The sequence below is a fragment of the Fundulus heteroclitus genome, chromosome 24, assembly GCF_011125445.2.
Source record: "Fundulus heteroclitus isolate FHET01 chromosome 24, MU-UCD_Fhet_4.1, whole genome shotgun sequence".
Taxonomy (NCBI): domain Eukaryota; kingdom Metazoa; phylum Chordata; class Actinopteri; order Cyprinodontiformes; family Fundulidae; genus Fundulus; species Fundulus heteroclitus.
In genome coordinates this window covers 20,946,097-20,970,877 of record NC_046384.1, presented here as the reverse complement: position 1 = coordinate 20,970,877, position 24,781 = coordinate 20,946,097, and the positions used below count along the sequence as shown (strand labels likewise).

Below are 24,781 nucleotides of genomic sequence, written 5' to 3'. Positions count from 1 at the left end.
CAATTTGTATCGTGACATCCTTTTACATTGCCCTGCTCATATTTTCATATTTTGTCATGTCACAGCAAACCTTTATTTATGTTGCTAGGAGTGTATGTGATAGACCAAGGCAGAGTAAAGGATTATTGTCAAGCAGAAGGAAAAATATACATAAATTCATTCTTTTGATTAATAAAAATTACTTAAATTGTTTGTTTTGTTTGTTTGTCAATGAACAATGTCATGAACACCAGGGAAACATTGTGGTGGGTTAGAGTTGCTGTGGTGAAGCCTTTCTTCTGCAGGGACAGAGCAGATGGGGAAATGGATGAAGCTAAATATAGAGGGTTCCCACACAGTCTGGGAAAAAATGGAGAATGGAAAAGATTTCATTTTCCAGATTTCCAGTTATCTAAAATCCATCTGCCCTTTGTTCCTGTCAGTGGTTTTCTCCATAGCTTCCATATTTAAAGCCTGACCAGTAGAAGTATCTGACATAATTTCATGTGAACTTATGCATTTATAAAATGTTTGTTACACAGCCAGAGCCACAATGGAATAATTTAGATCAAAACATAGTCATGTGCTCGTCTGGATCAGTCAATGTCCAGACCTAGCTCTAACCGAGACTCGGTGGAAAGATTTGAAATACATGAAATATTGGAAATGCAACAGTTTGTCTCCAGAACCCAGCGGAAAGTTTAACTTTATCCTTTAAGATCTGTATATAGAAATAAAGCTTCCTCTTATACTAAAACGTCTTTGAGGTTTGTTGTCTGAGCTAAAATTAATTGTTCTGGCTTCACATCAACAGCTGTCATCAACCTAAACCCTATGCCACGGGGGTGTAGAGTAAGATCTATTTATAATTACTCGTGCCATTCGGTCAAGGAGCAGCCATATCTTCAGAGAAAGGTCAGATCAACAAAACTTAGCAATCAGATAAGAGGGATGTTGAGCAGAGAGGGAACAGCGATGTTAAAGGTAACTCAGAAGGAGCTGAAAAGCTTCCCAGCGGGCAATGGAGTGCTTCTCCGCTTTACAATTTTAAGACTTTTTAACAGTAGGGATCCTACCATCATGCCAAAAAAAAAAAAAAAAGACTAGTGTTGGAAGTGAACCTGACCTACATCCAAAACACTGTGTAGCAGACAACTAAGACTGCACATCACCCTGAACACACCATCCCCTTCAGTGGTGGTGGCAGCATCTTTGGCAATGGTATTCTTTAGCAGGGCCAGGGATGTTGGCCAAAGTTGATGGTGGAGATGGATGGAGCTAAATCTCAAAAACCAGAGAAGAAAATATTGGAAGCTACAGAAGACCTGAGACTGGGGTGAGGGTTCACCTTCCGGCAGAATAACCACCTTAAACAGAGCTGATATGGATAGTTTAGATCAGGGGTGTCAAACATACGGCCCGCCGAACAATTTAGTCCGGCCCTGTGGCTAAATGCATTATCATTATAAAAAAAAAAAAAAATGTTCTTTTTTTTTTTTTTTTTTCCAGTGTCCTGTCTGGCAATGTGGCAATAATATGCCACAAAGAGCTCATCAGATTTGACTTTCACAAGTGGACAAGATAAAAGGAAGAGAATGATAAAACAATTATTGAAAAAAAAAAAACATGTACTTCGTTTAATTGAAAATATGCAGTTCCTATATTGTCCACGAGGGGCGCTGTGTTTTAATTAGCAGATTAAGCTTCAGGTGTGGAAAAATTCAAATCATTTCTTAATTTGTATCTGTTTGATGTATTTTGTCATGCAGGACAGTGTTTTTAAGTTCCAAAAAATGTGAATAAATGTTTTTTTAACATTGTATAATCACTGTGATCAGTTCTTACGCATAATGCACAAGTAAATGTTTAACTGAGTAAAAGTATTGTTGAAATTGAAAAGTGAAATTAACTTAATATAGAAATCAATAACAAGTCCACATTTATTAGTTCTATTTAATCTTGCAATGAGTTTACTCGTGTGGCCCTCTTGAGATCAGATTAAGCTGTATGCGGCCCCTCAACCAGAATGAGTTTGACACCCCTGGTTTAGATCATGGTGGAGTCATGCTTTTTCATGCCCTAGTCAAAGTCCAGACCTAAATCCATCTGACAATATCTTGCAGCAATTGAAAAGTGATGTGAACAGGCCTTCTCCATCCAATTTCACTGAGCTTGAATTGTTTTCTAAAGAAAAAACGGGCAGGAAGTTCAGTCTCTGTATGTGCAAAGCTCGGTCTATAAATATAACATAAGATCCCAAGAAAATACAAAAAAGGTGGTGATTTATTAGGTGTTAAGATATGAAAAGGTTAAAGAGGAATACATGGCACTATATTTTTGAGACTCATGCCTCGCAGCGGTTGGAAGGCTATTTGCTCCTGACTGATGTGGAAATTGAAAATCAACACTCTCCCGAGTTGGTTATCAGCAGAGGGGGACCGTTGCACAATCCTTGTTGCTGAGCCCCTTTCCTGCTAGTTGAATGACCAGTTGGGCAAACGCATCGGCGGCTAAAAGCAGCGGGCTCCTGTCTCGCGCTTTGCGCCACAATTAAACGCAGACTGAGGTGTGACTTGACAGTGCAGTGGCAGCTACATGCTCACAGTGAGGCTTGAGGAAGCGACCCAGATCTAGCTGGTGGACAGGTGCACCCTCGTGGTCTATTGTTCTGAGGTTGCTGCTCAGGATCGTCGCCCCTGCAGGCATAGGATACAACTTGGACAAGTAAACCTGCAGGATTTGGAAGTGACCGAAAACAAGAAATGTCAGGTAGGAACCTACTTTTCAAATATATGACGGACTCTGAGGTGTTTGATGTCAGATTCCACAAATATCTTCCAGCTTATGGACTCGGCCTGCTTTAAAATGAACGAATGAAAAATGCTCTTTTATAAGCCGCTGCACGCTTTCAGCTCACTGCTACTCAGCCGCCAACTCCGTGATATTAAATTATTAACAGCATGCCGGAGTAGCTCATTTGGAAGGGGAACAGACTCCAACGCTTCCTCAGCTCCAGATCAAAAAGGAGTGAAATCTAACTCCTGTCCTCAGGCAGAAGGTTACGTGCCTCCACATCACGCTGCAGGCAGGCCTGGATTATGGAGCTGCTCATTCCACACCTGCTACGGCTGGTCACATAGCTGAACAGCGGCGGAGAGAATCTCATGAGAACAATCGACCCGTATCTCTTTTGGTTGTTTTCTGTGTAAATAATAGCCTTTGATGGACGAACCTCGAGATATTTACGCCAGCTCAGACTCTTTCATCTCTCTGTTCTGGCTTCTGCAGCCGGCGAGGCCTTCGTCACCCTGGCCGCCTCCGACTCCTACTGCCAGGGAGCGACGGTGGTGGCCAGGAGCTTGAGACGGCACGGAACAACTCGTCGCTTAGTCGTCATGGTCACGCCCGACATCTCTGAGAAGTCCAGGTGCGGAGCCATTCCTTTCTGATGTGGTCTCGTCCAAAATGTACTTATCTATCAATAGATCTGTTGTTAGAACACCAAAACATTTTTTTTTTTTTGCAAGGTAGCTATTTGGTTATGTTCCTTGGATATGAAACAGAGCAACCAGATAACAGAGGGTGTCATAATCGACATTATTTTGGTCAATACTGAAATTGCGGTTTTTAACACATTTACTCGCTGTGTTTGTTTACACTCCCGGCACCTTAAAGAACAAAATGAAAGCCTACATGTAAAACAGACTGGCCAAGATATTTTAATAATCGTTTTTTGTTTAATAAATCAGACTCTGCCCTTTGACCTAAACATTTCTTAATTCAACTGCAACACCCTTAGGGGGAGATGTAGGGAATTGACTTACTGACCCACTGAACTCCTTTTGACCAGAAAAGGCTTGGAGAACGTCTTTGATGAGGTCATCACGGTGGATATGAAGAACAGTGAAGACCAGGTCCATCTGGCCCTGCTGGGACGTCCTGAGCTTGGCATCACCTTCACCAAGATCCACTGCTGGAATCTGACTCAGTACAGCAAATGTGTCTTCCTGGATGCCGATACACTGGTGAGTTCAGTATATGGGAACAATTCACTCGCAGGGGCTCCGCCCACCTTAAGTTTCAGCGGTGTGTGAAGATACGCTTTTACTCTTGGACTTTCTTTGCATGTGATACAGTATTTGGAACCGGATCCTTGACTAGGCCAGGCTACCACAATAACTCTAACCTTAGGATCAGACACCATAGGAATAATTCTAGAAGTATAGGTGCTACATAATTGATAATGGTGTCTACCCCTATTTTTAGAGGGGTGGTGAAGACCGGATGTGTCCTTAACTGCACCTCGGATTCAGTAGAGCAGATATCTACTGGTTCTGGAATAGTGGACCAGTGCCTGTATTTACAAAGAATCCTAAGTCTAAAAGTAACTCTTAGTGATGTAATTTTAGCAGAAATCTTAGAATTTTCTGAATTTTCTTAGAATCCTACCTCAGTAAGATAAAAGTTATTCACAAAGCATCTTAGGCCTTCAGAGAGCTGCTAAAGTGACACAATGTTAGAAGTAGTGAGGAGGACTTTTAGCGAGCCAAAGAATGTGTTAAGCAGGGAAGATGGAGAAAATAGAGAGAGATGTTTGGCTGATCCACCACCTAGAAAGTGGAGGAAATGAGCACATAAACCTATTTAACAATCATGGAAATATAATATGTAGATAAGATAAACTTCCACATAAGGGGAAATTAATTAGGTTCAGCAGCCCGAAGAGTTAAAGGTGGCTCTAACTATTACTTAATTATATTGAGGATAAATAAATCATAGGTAATATGTTGGATAATCATGAAAAAAAGGTGGAGAAATTTAGAAGGAATGCATATAAAAGAGGTGAGAAAGTATTTTCTGTATTGCTTGATAATGTCAGTAGCCTAAATGGTCATCTAGATGTTCGCATCTCCATGCTTTAACGGAGCGCTCACTTTCCAGGCTGGTGCATAAAAGCACCGAGACGCACAGAGAAAAAGGTTCACTGATCTGCGATAATGCGCTTCAAAGTGTATTTGCGCTGTGATCCAGGGACCAATTTAGTTTTCAACACTTCTTTATTCTCATCCCAGAGCTGACCGGACAAATGTGTTGTTTTCTCTATTTCCATCTTTTTTTCTCCATTTCACGTCGGTCATTTTAACAACGGCTTTTTACAGGACAGGTGATTGCGCATCAATATCAAATAGATGAAGCTGTAAAATGCCGAGTAAAGATAAAAATAAGCAAATCAATTGCTTGTAAATAAGGTCTGTTCTAACATTGCGATGTGTGATGATAAATTAATTTTGCAAAATTGTATGTGACTCCAGTCTAATCGGTTAATTTCTCTCCTTTGACAGGAACGCAATTGTGTTTTTTTTTCTTGTATTTTCAACCAATCAGAGCTCTTAAAAGACAGCGTCACACATAGCAACTGGGTCGACCACACCTCCTCTCTAAGATAAGGCCTCAATCCGAAAATACCCTTGTAGCGTAAGGACTTACAAGCTTCTGCGTTACATTAACGCACAGTTTACTGAGTGTATATAGCTTCTGTATATATATATATATATATATATATATATATATATATATATATATATATATATATATATATATATATATATATATATCCTTTTTACTTTTTATTTTACTGTATTCTTATTTTTTGCCTGCACCATCAACACCAAGTCAAATTCCTTGTAAGTGCAAACCTACTTGGTGATTAAACTTGATTCTGATTCTGACTCATTACATACTGGCCTGTTGTAACGATGAAAGAGCTCAGCCGAAAAGCAAACCTATTGAGTTGCAAGCCAGTCCTTATTTCAATCCTCACCAGGATATGATGTGTGGATGAGAGATGGCTTGATCAATGTAGCAGTTCAGTCACCACATCCACTGCACAAGTGCACCACTGCCATGGAATGTATGCAAAGGTCAATGTAATGAACTTGTAATGACATGACTTATCCTCATGCCAAGCTATGCAGATGCTCAATCTGCACTGACGACTCATAACAAAAACACATATCTAAAATTAAGATGGGTTTAGACTAAGAGATACATCTTTTATTTTCATACCATACCATTATAATACGATTCCATACCATGAGCTTGGTAAAATGATCAATTGAAATAATAAAGTTTCTAAACATCCACAAAATGCTCGACTAAAGAATCAGAAGCAACATGTCAAAACATGCCTGACAGTTCTTTGAGATAAAATGTGTTGCTGTATTTTACCCAAACATATTGTCTTGCTTCACAAATCAGAGCTGTGCTGCCAAGTTTCAAGTAATGAGAGTATCACCTGGTTTGTAACAAGCCAAATTTGCCCTTTTCTAACTCTATTTTCATGAACTAAAAAATCTAAGATCATACCTCGCAGAGTCTGAAATGCAGCTTCTTGTTTTTCGTGTTTTTGATTTCACAGTCTGCCCCAGAGTAAAATGTGCTGAAACATTCAGTCCCAGAAAGGGTGGGAGCATCTTCCATCTGTCAGACTGTAGCTTTGTGAAAATAGATACTGCTAAACCCTAACCAGATTGATAGGCAGCAGAGAATCCTGTCCTGTGTTCATCGTTGAGGTGTTTCTTTCTTGGAATTTGGTTAAAACGCATCTTAATTCTTCAGACCAGGAAACTACCAAGTTTCTGTTTCTATAGAGTTTTTGACACTTGGTAATTGTGGGTCCTTCAAGGCTTTGGTCTGCGCTTCTCTAAATTACAACGGAAACACTCAGCCCTGGTCAAACCTTTGATTTCGACTATTCTATGTACTTCTACACTGCGATAACGCTTCTAAATCTATCTGATATCCTCACAGGTGGTTGCCAAGTGGTCCAACAGTTTATACCCAGAGAAAAAAAAATCAGCATTTATCCACCTGCTTTGATTTCAACTCTGTGTCCTGTCCCTCTTAGGTCCTGTGCAACGTAGACGAGTTGTTCCAACGGGACGAGCTGTCAGCTGCTCCTGACCCCGGCTGGCCCGACTGCTTTAACTCCGGCGTATTTGTCTTCAGACCATCCAGCATCACCTACAGCAGGCTCCTGGATCATGCCCTGCACCACGGCAGCTTTGACGGTAATCCATGAGAACGTGTTTGGGCTCCACGCAACAACAAAAAAAGCAGAAGGCTGGTTTCTCTGAGTACTGATGATGATCAGGTGAACATACCCATGCCCAAGTCTATGCCGATTTAACGGAGTCACTTGGTGCATTCAGTGCATAGAAAATTAAGAGAAATGGAAGTGCTACAAAAAGCGGGATGTCTCCTATAGAAGTGGGAAAGTGATGCCGTTTAAAGCGTCCCGTCTAGATAACCGGCTATTTGTTTAAAGGTGGTCCAGTAGTTCGACTTGCCTTTGGAGCTTATAAGAAGTTCAGGTGTCAGGTTTATCAACAAAATGTTTGGTAGAATAAATAACATAGACATGAACAACTTAGAGAAGACGCATCTGTCTGTGTCTAGATTGTCCAGCTGTCCGTCAGTGTTTTGTTATTTTCTCCGCTGCCGGAAGTACGATTCATTTGATATAAGTTCTCACAGGATGAGCTGTGATACCCTCTATTTTGGCTTCACATCGCACTGATCACCAGTGTTGTATAGTAACGAAGTAAAAATACTTCACTACTGTACTTAAGTATATTTTGGAGTACTTTATACTTTTCTCAAGTATAAAATTTTTTGATAACTTTTACTTTTACTTCACTATATTTCTGAACTTAATTGCATACTTTTACTCCAATACATTTTCAATGTTTGGTTTAGTTACTCATTACAAAAAGAGAGAGAGAGAGACTTACACACGCAAGTGTTTTGACCCCACCTACTGATTGACTATGACAAAGTCGGGACTTGCCTTGGATAAGAAGCTGGTTGAGTGGTAGGGCAGGTTAAATTAACCTTGTGGTATAGGTAAAGCATTTAATAGCAGAGAGTCCTAATTTTCTTAACTAAATGATAGCCTGCAGGTGTATCTATTAGCAGGTTTACCACTTCCTGTAGGTTGACTAGACCTGGTTTATCACTTAACCATGTTCTTAGTAAACACCCCCTGGTCTAAATTTTGCTTGCACTTGGTTGTGTACAATTTTAAAGTGCATAGCACTAACTTTACTTGAAGAAGGAAAACTGAAAGCTTACAAAAAGGTTGTATTTTCTGTCTAAACTTGGTCTAAATTTCTCCTGCACTTGGTTTATATTATTTTAAGTGGATTTGACCTTCAAAGTTTACCAAAATGTAAAAAATGTCATTCAAACTGCATTTGCTTTGTTTTACTTTTTACTTGTACTTTTTATTACATTACTTGAGTTCATCTCTTTTTATAGTAGTAGTATAGTAGTAAGTATTTTTTCATACTTAAGTACAAGACATTTCAGATACTTTAAGACTTTAACTCAAGTAACATTTGAGTCAGTGACTTGGACTTTTACCAAAGTCATATTTTATAGAGGTACCTATACTTTTTACTTGACTCCGAGATTACAGTACTTTATACAACACTGCTGATCACAAAGACAAATCTGTGTCAAAAGAGAAGAAAACAGTATTTAACCTTTTATCACTGTCATCTATTATTAGGAGGAGATCAGGGCCTCTTAAACTCATTCTTCAGCAGTTGGAGTGTAGACGACATCAGCAAACACCTGCCGTTCATCTACAACCTGTGTGCCAGCTCTGTGTACAGCTATCTCCCTGCTTTCCAACAGTAAGTGTGTCTCTGGCACGTTTTTTTTATCTGATGCCCCTGGTTCATATAACGCTAAGCCTAGTTGCCTTTTTTTTAATCATATTTTCCTTCAATAAGATGAGCTCTATAAACGTATTCAGTCACATTCCACGTTTCTAATACTCACAAAGGGAAAATTAAATATTATAAATAGTCCCACCCTGCTTCAGCTTTTAGCAGATATTCACCTCAACTCATTCTGTGGAAGGCTGGGAGTGTTGTGTTTTCATTATTTGCAGACATCCTCATCATTGACAGAAATAAAAGCTTGAAAACCTCTGTCTGTGTGTAATTAATCTTAATCTATATAGTAGATTCCTTTGTCACTGAAAGAAATAGACTTTTCAGCAAGGATAAGATGGGTGGGGGAAGTTATGATCAGGAGTTAACAAAACTTTTAATTGGTGTTGCCTTTAGGTACAGCCTGAACGTAACCAGTATAATTTTTTTTCCCCACATCCAATTCTTCCAGTCCTTGATTGAAATCTGTAGACGTATAGCGAAAAAACTACTGAGGTGTAGCCTTGTGTGAAGATTCTGTGTTTCTCCCTGCAGGTTCGGCCACCATGCAAAGATAGTCCACTTTGCAGGAGCTGCGAAGCCTTGGAGCTCACAGAGAGAGGACTGCCACTCGCATGTTATGGAACAGTTTGAGTCTTTGTGGTGGAAGGAATACCACAGTCGCACAACACCATCCTTTGCAGACACTCAGCCCACTCCAAGTAGAACGGAACAGCAGGTACGCTTATTCAGGCACTGGAAGTTGCAGACTCTCCTTCTGAACACAGCAGAGGAGGCTGTCCTGCAGACAGTAGGACTGCGTTACAGTGCAGCAATGGTGAATGAGTGGCATCTACATGATAAACCCAATGTGTGGTCCATAGTTAAACACTGTACGGAAAACACCCTCCCTGCGTCTTGCCATGGGAATCCTTTTCTTGAGCGTTAAAACCCAGATAGATGGCGCTAAATCAATGCAATCTTCGAAGAAAACCTGTTAAAGGCTGCAGAAGACTTGAGACTGTTTGTTGTCATGTATATGCTGTAAAACATACTTTATATACTTTATACTGGGCATCGAGCAGTAAACCTGGTTGTAGAAAAATAGAATACTTTATAAAATTAGAGTCTTCATTTTTGAAGACTCTAACACTAAGCCATTTCTCTATCCCTAAACTCTAAACTTGGCACAAACTTGGCCACTGAAGTTGATTCAGATTCTGTGAACATGCAGAATGACAGCTGATTCAGAAATATGGCTCTAATGCCTGTGAATTTGGATGCCAACATGATGCTACTACAAGTTTTTTTTTTTCTTTCCTTCGCAGATCCAAGAACACGAGGTCAGGATGCCATTCACGGGAAAATTGGATAGCTCACTGCTTGCACATTTTCCTTCATCCTCTGACAGCCTCCACTCGTACACTGAAGAGATAACGGTAAGATGACGCTCTGTGTTGTTGGCCTGCATCCCCTCTGAAAAGCATGAATGTGTGTTAGGCTAGAACGAGGTACAGATAACCGCTGAATCATAACCAAAACTTTATTTGACAACTTCCCTGGACAGGCAGGGGAGCCAAGTCCCTGTGTGGAATAAAACGTCACTGAGGCACGGAGTACACCCTGAAGAGATTCCAGGTCCATCACAGATCATGTTATCATTCAGAAATCACATTAACTATCAAAGCGGCTGTATGTTAGGTAAAAGGCGAAACGGTGACATTTCCTTACAGAGCATATGGTATGTCTCGGTTCTTTGTGGCATGGTTTGAGTTTTGCTGGAATTCTAAAGCGTTTTCTCCACAGCTCTTTGACACGCGAGAGGAAATGGCAATCGGCCAGCTGAAAGGCACTTTATCCTCTTTGATGAGAGAAAACAAAGGAAAGCAGCAAGGCTATATACTTCTGAAAGCCCAAAATGTCTAGTCGGAGGCAGACAAATACACCTGTCTCTGAGCTGGACACAGGCCTGAGAAAATGCAATGGTTTTAACCATGGGAAATCGAGTGATCAGCAGCTTGTCTATAAAAACCTAACGCCCTGGGTTGAGGAACTGTGTGGAAAAAGAAATTCTCACTTATTATCCCTTAAACTTTTTCTGTCATGTTCCAGCCAAAAACCTTATTGTTTTTTATTGAATCAGAATCACTTTAATAATCCCAGAGGGAAATTGTTGTTTCAGTACAATCGGCATAACATAAACAAACAAACATCACAAACATTTCAGGGGGAGACGATGTACTGAGGCCTTGCTGCCAAGGAACCACCTTACACGGTGCCCAAATGGCGCTGCCATTACTCTGTGAAAAGATAGAGGCCACAAAAAAAGGAAGGTGGGAGGGAAAAAAAACACAACTCATACTTTATCCTATTACAGGATACAGTTTGAGATATCAAAAAGCACAAATAAGACGAGACACATATAGCAGATGGTAAACATTTGAGACTAGTCGCGTGTAAATTCATCAGTTTATATGAGCATCAGTTATGTGTGTCTGTTTGGGTGAAAGTGTTTATATTTCCATGAACACTCTTCAGAGGCCATTGTCCTTGATGTTATCAACCGGCCAACAGTTCAGAAAGCATCTGCAGGTGTCAGCGGGGGAGGAGGGAACAGGGAAGAGTTCTGAGCTCTGTCGACATAACAAACCAGGAGTGATTAGATAGGCATAGGAGGGCATAATCCAAATATGTTATTTGTTATGAGACAAGCTGCACTGACTTTCCTGTCAGCTTTAAGTCTTTTGTTGGCTCCAAATGGTGAAATCCAATTTTCCAAATTGTTGGGCTTTTCCGCGCTTCACTTCCAGATTTTATCCCATCACCCCTTTGAGTTCAACCACCGAAGCCAGTCTGCGTACCAGCACATCCAGCTTTTGGGCTCTGCTCCTCCACCTTCCAGAACTGTCCGTTCACCGCCTTAGTGAGCGCGTCATATGCAGCCGGCAGCCTGATCAAGGCCAAATGGCTAACGACATCCGCTGTATTTGCTGATACATCAAAAATCCACCAAATCCAATAAGTAGAAATCCAAGTTTCCTGAATCCAAACATGCAAACGTCTCAAACGTCCGGGAATGACAAAGTCGAAAGACACACCGTTTTCCATCCAAGAATATCGGGTGTATCCCACAAATTGAGTCAAATCAGGACCGGACGGGTCCCCCTTTCGTTGCCTACCCGTCGAAAAAAATTTGATCAATAGCATTGAGAGACCAGCTTACCAGATCCATGTTTTTCAGAGTTCGGTTGATATGAAGAAAGTGCTCAGAAAGACAAGACATAGCAGCAGAAGCAGGAGAGGGGTAGCGGGGGTGAAAGCTGTAGAGGAGAGAAAAACACGACCGACCTCGAAGAGAGACAGAACAGAATGTTGATGTTGATATTTAGGATCATCAAAATAAAGATGGCTTAATACAAAGGCTTTGGGCCTGATCTTCAAAAGGTTTCCTTGTATAAAAATGCACGCCAATTAATTAGCGTGTACAAAGCGACTCTTCATACCAGGTTTCAAAGCAATTTATGTGTGTAAAAGGAGCGGAACAGCAGGCGCCTGTTTTGTGCACCTTCATGAATATGCTGGTCATATTCTGATGACCAGACCGCACACATTTACGGGAGGAGGCTATGCAAATATAAATACATACTATTCTTAAAGCGAATTATCAAACATTTAAGAGAACCTGTTATGCTTCAGTTTAAACAAGTTGGGTTATACAAAACATGTTAATTACATTTTACTCACAAAATCACTCCCAGATAATGATATTTCACCTCCTCCATTCTGCCTATTTTCACATTCAGAATGAGCTGTTTTAGGGCTTTGCCACATTTAAGCAAATAAGTTGTACCTGGCTGCGCACCCCCAACTATGTGTTTACATGCCCTTTATACACGTGAAAATGGCTCCAAACAGATGCACAATGGTACAACTATACGTCTTTGACCCTGAGGCAGACCCAGAACCAGAAGTAGTAGAATCTCCTGCACAACCAGCATGAATAAAGGTAACTAAAAGTAAGTAAAATCTTGAAATGAATGTATTTTTCCTTGATTTGTGCAGCTAAATAATACTATTTATAGTATAGTATTTTCACCCCTAAAATATGATAATTAGATGCCCAGCACTTTAAATAAGATCACAGAGATTAACTGTTCCTATTTTAAGTGCAGATTTTTTACTCTATTGGCAAATAGTCTTATTTACTTGCTCAAATCAAGGGAAAATACACTAATTTCAAGAAAATCTTACTTACTTTTAGTGATCGTTTTGCAGTGCTGCAACAAGCGGTTTCTAAATAGTAAGTTTCTAAATGGACACAGGGCTATCAGTAGCTTGTGCTAAATGACAAATCGTGTTCATGATGAACAGCCATTGTACAGTAGACACAGTGGTAAAACCAGCCGATGAAGTGGGTGCCTGGGTTCGGCTGGGTTTGCAAGGTGAGGGGCAGTGCCCGGCGATTGTGATACAATAATCGGGAGGTTTCTGAAATGGTTTGTTTTCCAGAAACCAACAAATCATTTAGTTATGGCCAAAAATGGCTGTATGGTCTTTTATCTTTAGTGCTTTGAGTGTGTGGACTTCAGAACCAGGGTGAAGTGCAGTACTTTCATAGTTTTAGCGAGGATGCTGGCTGCAGCGTTCTGGATCAGCTACAGCTGTCTGACATTTCAAGGCAGGACACTAGCGTCTGCTACTGAAGACACTAGCAGATGCCACTTAGATTAAACAGTTGTGTAACTGAGTAGGGTGAGTTCAAAGATCTATACAATCTACCTCCATGCCGATTAGCCTGAGCGGGCACAGTTGCTCCAGTCCAACAGCACCCATAAACTTACTTCTACGTCCAGTTCTGTTTAGATCTTTCTTTCAGTTGCTCCACCACACTGACCAGTAACATGACTTGCAATGTCTGAAGTCTCCCCATACAGATTGCTCTCCCCCGGAGGAGTCGCCAGTTCAGGAGGATGAGTCCCCGCCATCAGAGACAACGGACGTTAATGATCCACCTTCAGGAGCTGAAGGGTTGGAGGACAGTAAAGGCACCACAGATACTAAGGCTCAGCTGGTATGGAAACTTATCTCACTCGCCACATCTTTCTTGACTAAAGTAATCTCGAGACAATTTACAGAACAAAGAAGTACAATTCAAAAAGGAGGGATAAAGGAAAGTTTGAGAAAATTTGACTACAGAATGAAATTAATGATGTTTCAGGTCAAACTTCAGGTGTAAACAAATGGGGGTTATGCCCTTGATTCAAAGAATCTCAGGGTTTCACGTTTTTGCTGTTTTTTGGAAATATGTTCCTAATTGGTGGATCGTAAAAACTGAATTGGTTTGGCTTCTGGGGATATGGAGTACTGTTGAAACAGAAGACCTGAGCGGTCTGGAAGCTTGATACAGCAAATCTTTAATGCACTAAGGTACTAAGGCATTCAGTGATTTATAAACTAAACTTTTTTTTAAGTCTCTTCTTTGAGCCACTGGTAAGACCTTTAGATCTAAAGTGAAATACTCTATTTTCTTAGTTTTAGCGAGGACACCAGCTGCAGCTGTTGGACATTTTAGGCAGGACCTGTGAAGACACTGGTGGTAATCAGTTTATCTAAAGGTTTTTAAGATCTCTCTGGGACATTAATCTTTTGATACTGGAAGGTGGAAAAAGGCAGACTTTGTAACTGTCTTTATGCCCCTCTGAAGCATCCGGTCTGAGTCCATCAATCTGATTAGTAGTCTCTGGCTGTATAGCTGAAGCTGCATGCTGATTTTTGATTGCTCCTTTTTTGGTCCAAAATGAATTACTTGAATAGAAACGTTCCTGTTTTATAGCACTTTGTAATGGCCACTCCAAAACTGTAATGACTTGTGACGAGAGAACCCAAAAGTAAGCCGGACACTGAGCTGGAACTTAAAGAAAGGGTTTTAATAACAAAATCCAGGTGGCAAAAGGCAGACTCAAAAAACAGGACAGGCACGGATCGACAGACAGGCAGGAGGGATACAAAAATAATCAGAGGCTGGAGAGGGCTTACCGCAGACTGGCGCGAGGGGTACACACAAGACGTTCCAGCAACAAACAAACAACTAAGGCAGGCTTAAATAGGAGAAAGGAACAGGTGAGAAGGGCGGGACCAATAACCAAAACAGGTGAAAGCAATAGAGGGAACATACTGACTAATAAAGAAAACCCCTAAGCAAATAAAACCAAGACTAGAAGACTACAAACAGACTAAGCACAAATCAAAACACCACAACACAGAAATGAATCCTAAAACAGAAAGGTTGACTAACTGAAAATAACCAAAACCACAACAGAACATTACAGAGCCCCCCCCTCAAGGGCGGATTCTAGACGCCCTACGTCTCTACAAAGAAAACTAAATAAAAGTCTGACCGGGCGGGCGGCGGGGGCTACAGGCAGGAGGGTCAGAAAAAAGACAAAACAACAACAACAAGAGTCCAAAACGTATACGTGACCGTCCCGGAGGACGGTCCCGGCGAAACAAGATCTCCGATGGTCGTCCCGGAAGACCAGCTAGACGTGACAGGGTCTCCGGCGGTCGTCCCGGCGGACGGCCCAGACGTGACAGGTTCTCCGGCGGTCGTCCCGGCGGACGGCCCCGGCGAGACAGGTTCTCCGGCAGACGGCCCCGGGGAGACAGGTTCTCCGGCGGACGGCCCAAGCGTGACAGGTTCTCCGGCGGACGGCCCAAGCGTGACAGGTTCTCCGGCGGACGGCCCAGGCGAGTCAGGACCTCAGGAGACCGCCGGCGGAGCAGGGCAACAGAAGACCGTCGGCGGAGCAGGAACCTCATAGACCGTCGGCGGCGCAGGAACCTCGGACCCCGACTCCTGAAGGGAGAGAAGACAGAACCGGGTTCCGGACTACAGGCTAGGGGAGGCGTCGGACTACAGACTACGGAGGACGTCGAACTACGGGCTAAGGCAGGCGCCAGACTACGGGCTAAGGCGGGCGCCAGACTACGGGCTAAGGCGGGCGCCAGACTACGGGCTAAGGCGGGCGCCAGACTACGGGCTAAGGCGGGCGCCAGACTACGGGCTGAGGAGGGCGCCGGACTACAGGCTGAGGAGGGCGCCGGACTACAGGCTGAGGAGGGCGCCGGACTACAGGCTGAGGAGGGCGCCGGACTACAGGCTGAGGAGGGCGCCGGACTACAGGCTGAGGAGGGCGCCGGACTACAGGCTACAGGCGGCGGCGCCTGGTTAACAGCTACAGGCGGCGGCGCCTGGTTAACAGCTACAGGCGGCGGCGCCTGGTTAACAGCTACAGGCGGCGGCGCCTGGTTAACAGCTACAGGCGGCGGCGCCTGGTTAACGGCTACGGAAGAGGGAGCCTGGCTACAGGCGACTGACGAAGGAGCCTGGCTACAGGCGACTGACGAAGGAGCCTGACTACAGGCGACGGAGGAAAGAGCCTGGCTGCAGGCGACCGACGAAGGAGCCTGGCTACAGGCGACTACCGAAGGAGCCTGACTACAGGCGACTACCGAAGGAGCCTGACTACAGGCGACCGAAGGGGGAGCCTGGCTACAGGCGACAGAAGGGGATGCCTGGCTACAGGCGGCTGAAGGGAATGCCTGGCTACAGGCGACTGAAGGGGAAGCCTGGCTACAGGCGACTGAAGAAGGAGCCTGGCTACAGGCGACTACCGAAGGAGCCTGACTACAGGCGACCGAAGGGGGAGCCTGGCTACAGGCGACAGAAGGGGATGCCTGGCTGCAGGCGACTGAAGGGGGAGCCTGACTACAGGCGACTACCGAAGGAGCCTGGCTACAGGCGACCGAAGGGGGAGCCTGGCTACAGGCGACAGAAGGGGATGCCTGGCTACAGGCGACAGAAGGGGATGCCTGGCTACAGGCGGCTGAAGGGGATGCCTGGCTGCAGGCGACTGAAGGGGGAGCCTGGCTGCAGGCGACTGAAGGGGGAGCCTGGCTACAGGCTGCTAAAGGGGGAGCCTGGCTACAGGCGACTGAAGGGGGAGCCTGGCTACAAGCGACTGAAGGGGGAGCCTGGCTACAGGCTGCTAAAGGGGGAGCCTGGCTACAGGCTGCTAAAGGGGGAGCCTGGCTACAGGCTGCTAAAGGGGAAGCCTGGCTACAGGCGTCTGAAGAAGGAGCCTGGCTACAGGCGTCTGAAGAAGGAGCCTGGCTACAGGCGACTGAAGGGGGAGCCTGGCTACAGGCGACTGAAGGGGGAGCCTGGCTACAGGCTGCTAAAGGGGGAGCCTGGCTACAGGCTGCTAAAGGGGGAGCCTGGCTACAGGCGACTGAAGGGGGAGCCTGGCTACAGGCTGCTAAAGGGGGAGCCTGGCTACAGGCTGCTAAAGGGGGAGCCTGGCTACAGGCTGCTAAAGGGGGAGCCTGGCTATAGGCTGCTAAAGGGGGAGCCTGGCCACAGGCTTCAGGAGGCCCCGGGCTACAGGCTTCAGGAGGCCCCGGGCTACAGGCTTCAGGAGGCCCCGGGCTACAGGCTTCAGGAGGCCCCGGGCTACAGGCTTCAGGAGGCCCCGGGCTACAGGCTTCAGGAGGCCCCGGGCTACAGGCTTCAGGCAGTCCTTTGAAAAAGAATAATCGCCCAATCAGTCTCTGGAGGGGCTCCGGGAGTGACAGCCAGTATAAAAACTCAGACAGCTGACTGTCACATAGGGTGAGTGGAGAGGCTGGTGGTGGATGCTTATGTGGAGATCCAGAGACTCTAAGGTCTTGAGGGCACCTTGACTTCTTAGCCCTCTTCCGAGACCCTAGGGGTCGAAAAACCCTTCGAGGAGTTAGGCGATGTACGCGTCCTCTTCTGCTTCGGCGGGGAACGCGATTGCCCCGACCCCCCTGGACCCAACCAATGAGGGGAAGTGACTGACCCTCCTGGGTCGGCACAAAATGGGCCAGCAGCGGACCCTCCTGGGCCTCCACGTCGCCGGACGGTGACTGATCCACCTGGATCGCTGCGTCGCAGGGCGGCGACTGACCCTCCTGGGTCGTGAGCGGAGGCGGGTCCTGCCGGACGCCCTCTAGGGACCTGGGCGGAGGCAGACCCTTCAGAACCCCCTCAGAGGGGCTGGACAGAGGTGGGATCTCCTGGACCCCCTTGAAATGCTTGGATGGGGACGGACCTTCCAGGGCTTCGTCTTGACTCTGAGGAGCGGGTTCAGGTGCCGAGGCGTCGGCCGGGCCTACGGGGACAGGTTCAGGGGCCGAGGCGTCCTCCGGACCCTCGGGGGCTGAGTCAGAGGCCGAGGCGTCTCCCGGACCCTCGGGGGCTGAGTCAGGGGCCGAGGCGTCTTCCGGACCCTCGGGGACAGACTCAGGGGCCGAGGCGTCGGCCGGGCCCTTGGGGACAGATTCAGGGGCCGAGGCGTCTTCCGGACCCTCGGGGGCAGACTCAGGGACCGAGGCGTCTTCCAGACCCTCGGGGACAGACTCAGGGACCGAGGCGTCTTCCAGATCCTCGGGGACAGACTTTGGTCGGCTGTAAAATGACCGGAGGGCTGACCTGTAATGTTCCTCCACTTCCTTCAATTTCTTCTCCAGCTCTTCAGAATATTGGGCAAATAAAGCCTCCCTAAGACGCTTAATCACCGGGGCAAAGGATCTTATTTTGTCTTCCAATAAACTGTGATCATCAACCGTGGCACCACTAGGAGGAGCTGTGGGAGCAACAGCTCCGGAAGGTGGAGGACGCCGGCCCGCCGAGCAGGAAGAAGCCGCAGCCCCTCGTCTCCTCCTCCGACGACATGGCTGAGAGACTTGCTGCGGAACTGGCGCTTCCAGCAGAGCCGGCTCCGGGAAAAGATCCGGGCGCAAATCCCGCACCACCTCCTTGTCGACCTCCATAAAAAACTCTGGGTCTGGAACGAACGGAGCAGGGGAGGACTGACAGCGGACGTCCGGTGAGGGGACATCTGGACGCTGAAGGGTGAGTGGAGTGCTAGCCTGAATAAGCATAGCTCTTCCTGAACGGAAATAACATGTCGGCTTTGGGTTCATTCTTGGCTGGAACGTAATGTAATGACTTGTGACGAGAGAACCCAAAAGTAAGCCGGACACTGAGCTGGAACTTAAAGAAAGGGTTTTAATAACAAAATCCAGGTGGCAAAAGGCAGACTCAAAAAACAGGACAGGCACGGATCGACAGACAGGCAGGAGGGATACAAAAATAATCAGAGGCTGGAGAGGGCTTACCGCAGACTGGCGCGAGGGGTACACACAAGACGTTCCAGCAACAAACAAACAACTAAGGCAGGCTTAAATAGGAGAAAGGAACAGGTGAGAAGGGCGGGACCAATAACCAAAACAGGTGAAAGCAATAGAGGGAACATACTGACTAATAAAGAAAACCCCTAAGCAAATAAAACCAAGACTAGAAGACTACAAACAGACTAAGCACAAATCAAAACACCACAACACAGAAATGAATCCTAAAACAGAAAGGTTGACTAACTGAAAATAACCAAAACCACAACAGAACATTACAAAAACACTGTCTTTGTTTTTCTTAAGCCACTTTTGTAACTGGTCTGGTGGAGGTCTTCCATTTGGAAGACCCATTTGTGCCAAAGCTTTAATGAACTGATTGACGGCTTTCCAAAGGCACAGGGATCTTAATATGTGTAAATTTCTGTCTTTTTCGGAAGTAAACATTCTCATTAGTTTCATGGCATTTAACAAAAACAGTTATTTTGTATTCCTAACTGACCCCAAACAGGACAGTCTGACTCAATGTCAGACTGTCCCAAAAATCTTTTGTCTCTGTATATAGTGTAGGCTGAGCTGTAAATTGTAAGCCAGTGTATTAAAATAATCCGTTGCTTGTTCCTCTGATTTTAAAGAGTTTACCCATAGCAGTTAAGCTAACAATGACCACAAATGAAAGGAAAATATCTGATAAATTCAAGAGTTACAACTTGTGGCGTCCCCGCATTTGGGGCCAGTGGGGCCTGGCCCCACCAGATCTCGCTGTGGAGCTCTATGTTCGCAATAATCAGCGGGACATGATTGTTCTTAATGGAGTAATATTGTAAAAAAGACCGATTCCCATACCAATAAAATTCTGTTAGAAACATTTGTGTCTATATAGCTAAGTCTGTCAGAAAACTGACAAGCTAAGTAGGCTAAATCTTCTTGAAGCACCTTGATATTGGGGCCGGCCCACCAACATTTGTTTAAATAATGAACATCTGAAATCACAGTGCGCATGCCCACCACACTCTCAGCAGACCTCCATCGGGCACAAATCTGATGGCCCCAAGCTTGGATCGTCCAATCAAAATACTTTAATTGCACACATTGTGTTTACGTTCTGCCAGATAGTGTGCGACCATCTAGGCAAGGCAAATTTATTTGTATAGCACATTTCAGTACAAGGAGAATGCAAAGTGCTTTTCATGATTAAAACACTGGATAATAAAAACAGGATAAAAGCAAGTAAAAAAACAGTTGGAATAAAACATAGGAAAATGTAAACAAAATAAAACATAGGAAATTGGAAACTAAAAGCAAATATTAATCTAGTGTTGGTTGTCCTTGCTAGCTGATTGAAGGATTGATGTGAATCTTTTCTGTTCAATAAATGAATAATATGAGTGAGCCTTTATAATTTTATGTATAAAAATTGAATTGCATTGAGCTTATATATAATGGATTTTCCTGTGTGTTGGTTTATGCTAATTTATCTGTTTAATTCAACATTGATCAAAGTATGGTTGAACGCATCACAAAAAATTAGTTACTGCTAATAAGTGTCGAGTTTTTGTGCCTCATTTAACTTATCATGCCAGAGACGCCACTGGTTACAAGAGTAGCTTTACTGACCTTTTAGTGTAATACAACCTTTCATTGATCAAATGTCGGATTTTTTCTCTCCTCCTTATGAGAAAAACAGGGAAAAATAACTGGTTGCACAATTATTGGCTACTTTATTAGTTATACCTTGCTGGCACCATGTCGGACCTCTTGCCTTTAGTGCAGCCTGGATTTTTTGTGACATGGATTAATAGGCTGTCAGAAACATTCCTCAGAGATTTAGATCCGTATTGACATGACAGCAGCACATAGGGGCGACAGATTTGCTGGAAGGACGTCCAAGATATTAACGTACCCATTTCGATAAATCTTCAAGGTGTTGTACTGGACTCAGATCTGCCGACTCTGGAGGCCATCGGAGTAGAGCAGACTCCTTTTAAAGTTCAAGAAACTAGCTGAAACCTGAGCTTTGCGACACGCTGCATCAAACAGCAGCAAGTAGCCATCTGGCACAACCATGCCATGTTTAAAGTGACCTCACTTCTCCATTCGCATGCTCACTTTGAACCTGAGCAAGTCTCGTTGTACACATCCAGATGGCTCAAAGCACTGAGGTGCTGCCATGGAACTAGTTAAAACTATTAATATTACACAAAAATGTTTAAAAGGTGTACCAAATTGAAGGGTCAGTGAGGTTGAAACCCCCCCCCCCCCAGAACTAAGTCCTCTTAAATGTGACCTTGGTAGAAAAGAGAGAAGCTGTAATGAGAACACTTCATTTAATATGACTCTGTTTAATGGGATGCTCTTTCTATGAGTAGTCATTCAAAATATTTGTTGATAATTGGCCGTTAATTAGCCAGATGAAAGACCTTATTAGCATAGCTACTTATGTCTGGAATATATCATGGTAATTATGATGCTTGCTTGTTAGACGGGCCAAATGCCTCTTGTTAGTTCTGGCAAATCAGAATCTCTACCCGGCTGCATTCACTAGAAGCTTCCAGGGGGGAAAAAAATACAAAGGTAAGCACACAAAGCCCTGTTATCTGGGTGGGTCCCCCATAGTTCACATTTCTGTCGTTTTTCAATACATTTCAACTTGATGCCTTGTGTTTGTGTGCAAGTTTGTAAGATGGAAGAGCATAGAAACATCCTTTATTGTCCCTCAGGAATTTCAGGGGTAGCAGCAGCAAAATGAAAGCCAAAAGGGCAAAAATAGAAGAAGGAAAAACAAGAATAAGAGACTGAACAGTAAGGGAAAATTTGCAACATAAAAAAAAAATGCTGTACTGTTTTTAAAAATAGCATCTTCAGATTAAATGGTTGTGCAACTGAGCAGGGTGAGTTAGAAATTCTATAAAAATCTACAAACAAGCCAATAAGCCGAAGTGAACACAGTCACTCCAGTCCAACAGGACCTATAAACTTACTTCTACATCCAGTTCTGTTTAGATCTTTCTTTCAGTTGCTGCACCACACTGACCAGTAACATGACTTGCAATGTCTGAAGTCTCCCCATACAGATAGTGTTCCCCTGGAGGAGTCACCAGTCCTGGAGGAAGAATCCCCGCCACATGAGACAACGGACGTTAATGATCTACCTTCAGGAGCTGAAGGGTTGGAGGACAGTAAAGGTGCCGCGGATACTGAGGTTCAGCCGGTATGGGAACTTATCTCACTCGCCACATCTTTCTTGACTAAAGTGATCTCGAGACGGTTTACAGAACAAACAAGTCCAATTCAGACAGGAATGTCACTGTAGGGACAAGAAACTGTCTGACCAAATTCGTTTTAGCATAACCCAGCTCTGTTCAGTTCAATTAAGATCGATTTGATCAGTTTTGATTCAGTTTAATTTAATTCAGTTCTAATCTGTTCATCTTTCTTCACTTCAGGTCTGTTCTATTCAATTAAATTCAGTTCAGTTCAACTAACCCACTTTCTGGGGGCAGCAAATCATGTTTATTAATCAGTACAACCAGAAAAGATTCCTAGCTTGGAATGAGATAAATAATGTGCCAAATACTGTATATATCAGGGGTGTCAAACTCATTTTGGTTGAGGGGCCGCATTCAGCTTAATCTGATCTCAAGAGGGCCACACGAGTAAACTCATTGAAAGATTAAATAGAACTAATAAATGTGGACTTGTTGTTGATTTTTATATTAAGTTAATTTCACTTTTACACAATATATTATGAATAACCTCAGCGTTTTTAAGAAAAGTATGTGCAATTTCAACAATACTTTTACTCAGTTAAACATTTACTTGTGCATTATGCATCAGAACTGATCACAGTGATTATACAATGTTGAAAAACATTAATTCACATTTTTTGGAACTTAAAAACACTGTCCTGCATGACAAAATACATCAAACAGATACAAATTAAGAAATGATTTGAATTTTTCTACACCTGAAGCTTAATCTGCTAATTAAAACACAGCGCCCCTCGTGGACAATATAGGAACTGCATATTTTCAATTAAACGAAGTACATGTTTTTTTTTCAATAATTGTTTTATCATTCTCTTCCTTTTATCTTGTCCACTTGTGAAAGTCAAATCTGATGAGCTCTTTGTGGCATCTTATTGCCACATTGCCAGACAGGACACTGGAAAAAAAAAAAAAAAAAAAAAAATTTTTTATTTTTTTTTTTTTTTATAATGATAATGCATTTAGCCACAGGGCCGGACTAAATTTTTCGGCGGGCCGGATCCGGCCCGCGGGCCGTATGTTTGACACCCCAGGTATATATGCACATAAAAGGAAAATTAGACAAACAGAGCAAGTCATTTTTGTAAAAAAAAAAAGAAAGACGCGAAACAATCTGATTGGTCCTCAGTTCTCATCAGCAGAAATCATTGAAGTGAGATGAACAGATGTTTTACTTCAGAGTAACTTGTTCTGAAAGCAAAATGTACTTTCACAGTTAAAATCCACAGAGCACGAGATAAAAAAAACGTTTCCATCATAGTTGTCTGCTAATGGGGGATGTTGTGGTCCTCTTCTGCTCAGAAAATAGTATGTTCTTCCAATAAAGTCAGCGACGTCGGCTAAGTGAGGTCGTGTGATGATGACGCTGCTGTATCTGTGGCTTTTCATTGGCTCAGTGGGAAGACAGAGGGGCGGAGCATCGCAGGATGTGGGAGGCTGGACAGGTGGACTACCTCGGCAGAGATGCTTTCCAGAACATCCAGAAGATGCTGGACCGCTTCCTGAATCCACCGAGCGAGACCTCGCCGCCTTGAACTGATGCGTCGCCCAGTTCTGTGCGCGTCACATTGACAAGGCTTGGGTTCGGGGTCATGCATCATTACTGATAAGAAAAGAGCCTTGCTAAACTATTTACACCCACTGAACGTAACTATATTTTACCCAGTTGCAAAAAACAAAAACAAAAAAAGTTGTTTTCATTGGGATTTTATGGCCTAGAGCAAAGTCGTATGGAATTGTAAAGAGGATGGAAATAATTTGTGATTCCACAGTTCACAAATACTATATGTGTGACTAATGGCGGCCGAATACAAAGGCATGCCACGCTTTGATTTCAATTCCCTTCATAATTTTTCTCCCGCTTCACAATGATGGATTAATATTAATAAATAAAATAATATAAAATCTCAATGAAACACAACAAGGTGTTCAGTTTCAAAGGGGTTGAAAAGGGAAAGAGTTCAAATTCACTGTAGTGAAAAAAAAAAAACAAACACATCTTGATTTTAGCCCCCAGTCTGACGCTTATGTTGATAACAGATCATGCATTCTTAGAGAAGCGCAGAGGTTTCAAGCCAAATAGAAGCTTAAATTGTGCAAACATTGTACGTTTTTGTAGTATCTTGTCATTCAAAGCACTGAAGCGTCTTTCACCCTGTATGCCTGTGACTTTACACGTATGAACGCTGTGACTCGTATTTAAACTTTGTGATACGTCTTACAAAGGTTTGTGTTCTGGTATCAATTAAAGCTCTCTAACTAAACTGTGTGCATAGAAAGGCAAAGTTATGTCTTCATCATTTTCATTGGCTCAAGTAATTCATTCCTAATTCTCCATGTCAGTTTTTTCATTTCTATTTTTTTTTTAATAATATATCAATATTACAGGTGAGATGGGAAGAACGAAGAACAAGTGACAAAGTGCCTAAAAGGACGTAAGACTAACAGGTTCAACAAACTCTGCAGATCTCAACCCCACTTACAACCCGGGGCAAGTTCTCTAATGGCAGATAGAGGAACAGAAACCAAACGAGATAAACTCAGAGCACTAAGAAGAAAAGAATAGGTCACCATCAGCCAGTATTTGGTCCGGATAAAAGA

The 24,781-nt window shown here is 43.6% G+C and overlaps 1 protein-coding gene across 2 annotated transcripts; it reads left to right on the top strand.

Annotated features, from left to right (window-relative positions):
* The first annotated feature begins 2,369 nt into the window (after positions 1-2,369).
* gyg2 (glycogenin 2) lies at positions 2,370-24,446 on the top strand. 2 transcript variants are annotated; one of them, XM_012853748.3, is made up of 10 exons: positions 2,370-2,748; positions 3,268-3,406; positions 3,830-4,004; positions 6,887-7,049; positions 8,552-8,678; positions 9,255-9,438; positions 10,028-10,138; positions 13,621-13,770; positions 21,976-22,125; positions 23,578-24,446. In XM_012853748.3, the coding sequence occupies exons 1-10, from the start codon at positions 2,742-2,744 to the stop codon at positions 23,713-23,715; spliced, it is 1,344 nt and encodes a 447-aa protein (XP_012709202.2). In that variant the 5' UTR covers positions 2,370-2,741; the 3' UTR covers positions 23,716-24,446. The 2 variants fall into 2 exon arrangements, with proteins under 2 accessions (XP_012709202.2, XP_021166921.2); XM_021311246.2 differs by lacking the exon at positions 3,268-3,406 and having other exon boundaries at positions 2,373-2,748.
* The last annotated feature ends 335 nt before the right edge of the window (positions 24,447-24,781 follow it).